We start from the raw sequence: 7,502 nt of genomic DNA, 5'->3' as shown, positions 1-7,502 counted from the left end.
GATAGGTATTAACTGACTTGTAGCACACACCACTATGTCTCAATAGTCAACAGATAATCGAAAATCTGTTTCCATGGTGGAACATAGTATTTCGATAATTTTGGAACGTGATGGTTAGTGTTTTAGACATGTGTAGAATCCACCATGACAATAATCATTCATTCATTGACACATTTCTGACCACCACTGCCACCTTTTTGTCGGAAATACACGTTTTGAAGCGCCAGGAATCTGAATCGAACAAAATCACGAAGTCAGTCTGTCTATCTGTACTCTTATTTCTCTTAATCAGTACATTTAATGATTGTTCTCCGACTCGAAAATGTTCCTTCGCATGAATTTTATCCCTTGGGAATACAAGACCTTGCTACAAATCAGGCTGCTAAAAAGTTTTTCCTTGTTGGAACTGCAGTTCGTCTATTCGCACACGTATAAAATTGCAGCTAACTCACAAATCAGATTTTTTTCTCAGAAGTGCCAACTTTACAGGTACTCAAATAAATTTTATTCCGAAATTTTATCAACTACTTAGTTCCAAGTTGTGGTTCTTGAAACCGAACCGCGAAATATTTGTTTCATACAACGATATTTATACGTGGTCACTCCTGAAGGTAAAACGAAAATAATTTGTATTGACGCGAAATAAACCAACCATAATAATAATAAATTAGCGTACCAAAAATGGTACTGGCTCGCATTGGTAACTTCCAAGAATTAAATTTCGCGTACCTGTAGTACGTGATCGCTCGCGAAAATTAGCTTCTCCTTACCTTTTTAACAGCGCTCTCTTTCCCCAATACGGTTCTTGTTATCACTTCTTGTAGTCAGACATACTTTTGTTCATGTTCGCTATGAAGCGATATATTTGCAAATTTTCCTTTGTTGAACATAATAAAAATTCAAAACCAAATTTTGAAATGGCAAAGCAGCCACCTTTTAACAATTTTCCCTAAGAATGTTTTCGGATTTAAGACATAGTCCCTAATTAAAAAATTTCTGTAGAACCCTGGCAATACCAGAGATTTCTGGATTGTTATACATAACAATTCCTAATGTAGCAACCGTGCACAAACAACATATTCTATATCGCTGTGCCATGAATGGTTTATTTAGTAAATTTAGTAGTTAAAAGTGGAGGAGAAGTATGATTATACTTTCCTAGTGCGCTTAATGAGAGGATTCAAGCAAAAGAGTTATATTCCACTCTGAAAGCTACTCTGCCGTGTCGAAAATGTGCTAAGTCATATTGTGTGACATGTCACATACTTTCATCAGTTTCAAATTGTCACTCTACAAACAGCTTATCTAGAATTGTCCATTTACCTTCAAATTGTTACTAACATACACTGCTATAGAATTTTTAAAATTGCAGAATACATGGCCGCTAGTATCCAAGCGGAACTTAAAAGACTGCACAGACGTAAACAATTACAGTACAGCGCATACGCCTCCGATGGCAGTAGTTCAGGTGGTGAACAAGTCGAAGGAGCACCTTCACGTCCCAAAGATAGAGCTTTGTTTACATTTAAACAGGTAGGTCTTCAAATCTGTATAATAACAATAATCAACAACAGTACGACGCCTTCGTTAGATTCACCTATGACCAGATACAGAAAAATTACGAAGCTGTGCCGAGTTGTAAGTAATCACTGCTTAATTTATTACACAACAGGTGTATTATTTACCAAGATGCAAAGTCAAATTCTTTAGATTGTTTTGTTTGTGAGTAATATACATACCAAGGGGTCTTTGATAAGAAAAGAACCTGCAATTTATATCAATAAATACTGGAAGGGTGATTGAGTTGTTCATGTAATTGGCTATTTACAAACCATTATCTTTTGTTTCAGATTTATCATAAACATGAAGCGTTAAATTCGACGAGTTTGATATGCCATTAGAGTTCGCATATTCAAGTGTCATTAGGTATTTCGTATACAGTAACACTTTATATTATAATATATACCCGCAGTTTAAATGTCGTATGTTAACTTACCATCTGCCTTAAATATTGCTCTAGATGACAGTGTATATAATTACATGTAACTGTTTCATTGGAATTAATTAAATTTAGTTGTGTACATACAGTTTTGTATTTTCGATAACGTATCATAATTTTATTACCACCCTAAAGCATAGGTAAGCATTACGTTTAGTGTAGTGGTTGAATGAAAGGTTTATGTGTGGAAGGACTGACTGCGAAAGTACATTGTTTTTTAATGCTTTGAGGTTGTACAAATATTTAGTGAGTGATTGTAGTGATTCATGCCATTAATTTAGTATGTGATTTATAATGTGGTGACCCAAGTACTACATCAACAGAATGAACACCTGACCATTGGTGATGATAAATCTGTAATAATTTTATTGTTCGTTTAAGATCATCGTGAATAGTAAAATCTGATAATTTTTCCGTCTGTCATCAGTTGACATCACTGTCACCATTGCATTCGTTTCTCAATTGTGATAAGATTCATTTCTGTTTCGTACATTTTTTGCATATCCTAAAACAGTTGTGGAGCTTCAAAATTCTTGACAATCATTTTTGTGCAATATTGAATGACGGCGGTAAAATTACACTCAGGTTTATGTACAACAAAGAGATCTCCACGAAGTAATCGTTGTGAATGTTTACGACGCAAATTTTAATGTGATTTTTTTAAGTCTTAGCCAGAGTGAAAGCATTTCACCCCCATTAATTTTGCTTTTTGTTGTACCTCTTAACTCCTTATAAACATTTTGTATTTATTTTAGTTATTAGCAAACACTTCTCTGCATAAGCTTTAATGATCAGATCAATCTTGCAACAAAACTGCATCCTCGAACTGCACAATAGTGTCGTTTAATGTAGTGACTGTTACATTTTCGGTGGTGAATATATAAATGTTACAATTAAGTGTAAGATTAGGTTACGGAACTATTCGCGAAATGCTTTAATATTTATAAAGCGTATAGACTGGAAGACCAACTTTAGTTAGGTTAGTGCTGTAATATAAGGAGAAATAATTTTGGGTAAATTTGTTAAATATTTTGTACTTGGTAAAATAAACAGATTACCATCGAGTGTCGATGCAGGAAGCTCATTATCGTCGAGGAAACAACATGGAGATTTAAAATATAAGTTATAGCGGAGTTGTTGAATTATTTTTGTTTTTTTTGTGCGATCTTTGTTTATTAGTATGTAAGAATAAAAACGTGTGATTGAAATATACAAATCTTGACCAGAGGCTTTATTTAATATCGATCAATTGAGTTTGCCATACCGCAATGTTTTAATTTTGAATTTACCCTTAGAAATTGTATCTTGTGTTAAAACTAAATAGTAGTGTAGTACATGCGATGCATATTTATATACACATCTGCTTAGGATTATACTTAGAGTTATGTTATGTTAATTTTACTGTCATTTCAATTGTAAATCATTGTTTTAAATATAAAAATGATCTTAATTAATTACATCTATGGATCTAATGCGTTGCATAACGATTTTATGTACCTGATCAGGTTGAATAGTGAACTACTAAAAAACATGATTTGCGAGGGCGCCACTAAATTCGGTACGGTTAGGGAGATTATGCAATTCAATGATTACGCTTAACATCTAAGTTTTATTGAGAGTTTGAAGGAGAAATGTCAGTGAAATAACTAAGGGCAAGGTCAAGATTTGAGAACAATTTGCGCAATGTAAATTTCCCTATGGCCCGTTTTAAATAACTCCACGCCTTTGCATTGCGTTATGCTAGGTGTGTACTTTCTATGGCCCATCTTTAAAAAAACACCCTGCATAATAAATAAACATATTTAAAAGGTAGACGGTATTTGGGACATTCAATTTGGTATTGTCTATATCGACCGCCCGGCCGATAGTAGGATCATTACAACTTGCTTTTAAAATCGAATTTACCTGAGAATCGATCAAAATTTTACAGTGGAATTGCCTTTCAGTTTTACGGGAGTTTGGATGGTGCCACTAAGCTTTTGACTATTTTTACAAAATCAAAAAGGTGATCCCCAACAACTTACATCACACAGCAACGTTATTTTGGCTTCGCCACCTACAATAATGATATGACCATTCTGGATGTGAATAATTTCAAATCTGATAGGTTTTTTTGATTATAAACAGAGTGCAACCGTTTTGTTTTGAATTTTGGTGGTTTTTTTTTGGAATTTTTACAGATGCCTAATTTGTTTGTTTAAATTTATCGCTTTTGTAATTGATTAATTTAGATAATGTTAACAATTCATCTGGTCAACGCAATAAGAGCTTTTGCTATTGTGTTGCGTAAGGTGAAAGTTAATTAATTTCAAGACAAGTACATGTTTACCGCCGATAAGAAAACGCGAAGACGCGGTTTTTCTGGTGCGAGTGGGTTGTTTGACGTCATTATTTCGAAGCTGGCGCTAGCGTTAATTAAGTTTGGTTTTGATTGGCTGATGTTTACCAAATAATGCAGCTTTTTAAAGTGGTGGAGAGGAGATCCTTTAAATACAAGAACAACGAAAAACGAGCCTTTTTTGGAGATAGTGCGAGAGTGCACATTTTTGTTTGGATGTGGATCCTTGTGGTAACATCCCTATGGACTATGGTTAGGTAACAAAACTGTATGGGAAAGAAATACGACACGCTCTGTGTATACAACAACCATGAAGGCTTCAACTTTAAACGTTCTGCCATTGATTATATAATATAATCAATCAGCTGTTTGCATTTTTTGCCGTGTATGATCAGTGGTGTACCTTCATGAAGAAAAGATATACATAAATGTATTCCGTATCGTTCATTTTATTGTAGAAGTGCACAATGTCTACTTGTGTAAATATGTTTGTACCTATTTACGACCACGGTTGCTGCCTTAATGTGACGCCTGACCTTAACAAGTGTATTTACATGTAGGAATAACCATTTTATTCTTTCTTGTACTAACCATTAATATTTGAATTTAATGTCACAATTTGTTACTATTTATATTATGCACATTTTTACATTTCTCGGCTGCATATGTTGCTCCTTCATCCCGTGTGGACTGCAGTTCTTGTGTCTTAGCATTTACGAGAAGGGGGGTCCTCTAATTTGACGTTTATCTGCCTGTTTCCGTGGAGTAAGTATGTCATACAGATCGATTCAACTCTTATTTAACATGAATACTTACTATTGGCATTCTTACATGTACCTACCTTTCGGGTTAAATTAATTGAAGTCGATGCGGGAGTGGCCCCTTGCTTTTGTACATGCAATTTACCGTTTCACAAAATGGATTGTAGGTACATTTGTTTAATTTGTTTTTCTACTGGATTGATTGATAATGTTTTCCACTTGTATTTATGTTTCGTTCGTGTTGATTTAACTGGATTTGATTTGATTGATCGCGATTTCCACTTGTATTTATGTATTATTAAGTCACAAGATTTATTTATTTTTTTAGTCAGTTCGAGTTATCAAGATCTAGTGTAATAGAGGAAATTTTCAATTTGTCAGCGAGGTTTTGTTTCTTATTTGTGTCAGAAAATCGCATTTAACGACCAGTTTTTTTATTTAAAATTTAAAAACTAACTAATTAAGACTTCCTTAAGTAATTCATTTTCTATGGATCGCGTGCATGCGTGGTATGTGTAAATCTGGCTCTGAAAGCTTATTTTGTTCAGCTTATGCGTTTAATTTTTTTGTCTTACTAAATAAATTTTTGTCTTTGTCAATCAAGTTACTGTGTGTTTAGTCGAACCCAAAGTGCGACCCAGATTAGAATTTTCACGATAATTTTTTTTTTGGTACCTGAATTATGTTCGGTGTTGTAGTGTACCTACTTAACTCCCAGGTTCTACGCTAACTTTACATTTACAAGAACACGGACATAAAATCAACCCCAATGGCCATTCCCACCAATAGCTAACCAGAATCGCACGCTTTGTATTTTGAATGCAAACTAGTTTTTTAGAATCATGACATCGGTCTGGCCTCAAATTCAATTGAAAATAAATCAGCGTGTGCTATTCCTATCATAAATTGATTGTACAATAGTTATTTGTACAACTAGTTTTGAAAGTGATACTTTTTTTCATGAATTTGCAGTTTAATCAAGCCAATTCATGGAAAAAAGACACTTTCAACACGTGTTGTACACGAAAATTTTTTGCATAGTGATCCATAATAACCCACAATTGAATAATTTGATTGACATTCGCGATTTACTGTCACTCAAAAGTGGATGCTATTGTTCATAGACAGGACTAAACTCCATGGAAACGCATAGTAAAAATCGTGAAACCACTTTCCATACGATTTTTCGTTTAAAAAAGTCCGATAATTTCATCACTATGTAAAAAATACTTTATTCGCCTAGATACTAAAGTATCTACACCATTACATTTAAATTTACATTTAAAATGGCCTTAACAACGGCAGGTTTTTACAAATTCACATTTAATTTGCAAGTTGGCGAAATAAGTAAGTACATAATTGCATAAAAAGTGCCATTCTTGATTTGCAGTATACAACGCAAATTTTAATCAAGAAAAATGTGTTCCCATATTATTTTTGTTTCTCTGGGAATATGTTGAGCAGTGTATGTATTTCCAAGTTTATTTATTGCTAAAAGGTATAATTAAAAAATAATTTGAAATTTATTCCTGTGTAGAAATGGTTTATAAGCTGCGCATTAAAACTTAAGTCACTTGTAAGTTGAAGATGAAGCTACTATTAATGTGCGTTTTCTTCATTGCGGTGCACGCAAAAAAAGTAAGCATATAGTTAGCTGATTACAACTACTTTAGAATATTTTCTTAGTTAACACCCGAAGTTATTAAGACATGGGAGAGTATAGTGTCGCCTCATTTTGACTATTGTGTGAAAATAACAAATGTCGACCCAGAAATACCAAGAACTATGTTTGAGCAGGAAGATTTGCCAAATGCGGAGTCCTTTGTTTGTTACATGAAGTGCATTTTTGAGAAATTGTCATTTTTAAAACCGAATAACGAACTAGATCAAGATCAGATGTTAACTACAATCTACATGCTAAATCCAAGTGAAGCAAGCAGGTGTCTTGCTGAATCTGCAACAGAAACAGATATATGCAAGAAAATACACGATATTAGCGCATGTATTGTACATCGCGTCGAAAATGATTAGTAGCACTAAGCATGGTGTCATTGTAAATATTTCTTAGTATATTTAGAATTGTTATTTAGTTATGCAAGCTGAAAAAAACAGTATCTTACTTTGATCCGTCTTGCTCTTCATCCTTCACCCCATACTAGGCATACCTTTTATCTCTTTTATCATTGTTGCTGCTTGGATTGGAAAACAAATAGGTAACATTTCGTAATTCTTTATTAAAAATTTGCATTATTAATTCTTAACCATATTGATCACAAAATCATGAGACACATTTCTAAAAGTGAAAAGGACATAATATCAAAACCTTTTTGAAGAAATTGGAATGTACGTGCATGTGCTCAATTTCAGAATAAACAAGTTCTGTGAAAATTAATATAAAATTAAC

General features: G+C 33.5%; 1 protein-coding gene and 1 long non-coding RNA gene across 2 annotated transcripts; both read left to right on the top strand.

Annotated features, from left to right (window-relative positions):
- The first annotated feature begins 1,005 nt into the window (after window positions 1-1,005).
- On the top strand, window positions 1,006-1,993 carry LOC116170740 (akirin-like). The gene is made up of 3 exons (XM_031487246.1): window positions 1,006-1,542; window positions 1,575-1,638; window positions 1,851-1,993. The coding sequence occupies exons 1-3, from the start codon at window positions 1,378-1,380 to the stop codon at window positions 1,859-1,861; spliced, it is 240 nt and encodes a 79-aa protein (XP_031343106.1). The 5' UTR covers window positions 1,006-1,377; the 3' UTR covers window positions 1,862-1,993.
- A 2,989-nt stretch (window positions 1,994-4,982) lies between these two features.
- On the top strand, window positions 4,983-7,223 carry LOC116171649. Its single transcript, XR_004145484.1, has 3 exons — window positions 4,983-5,102; window positions 6,636-6,736; window positions 6,785-7,223. It is a non-coding gene; the product is annotated as an uncharacterized LOC116171649 (long non-coding RNA).
- The last annotated feature ends 279 nt before the right edge of the window (window positions 7,224-7,502 follow it).

The sequence above is a fragment of the Photinus pyralis genome, unplaced genomic scaffold, assembly GCF_008802855.1.
Source record: "Photinus pyralis isolate 1611_PpyrPB1 unplaced genomic scaffold, Ppyr1.3 Ppyr1.4_LG5, whole genome shotgun sequence".
Classification (NCBI taxonomy): domain Eukaryota; kingdom Metazoa; phylum Arthropoda; class Insecta; order Coleoptera; family Lampyridae; genus Photinus; species Photinus pyralis.
This window is presented reverse-complemented; position numbering and strand designations above follow the sequence as displayed.

Excerpts from the sequence above, each read along its gene's own strand:
- LOC116170740 (XM_031487246.1), top strand. The coding sequence starts at position 1,378 with ATGGCCGCTAGTATCCAAGCGGAACTTAAAAGACTGCACAGACGTAAA. Across the intron at positions 1,543-1,574 it reads CATTTAAACAGGTAGGTCTT|TACGACGCCTTCGTTAGATT; the intron begins CAAATCTGTATA and ends AATCAACAACAG.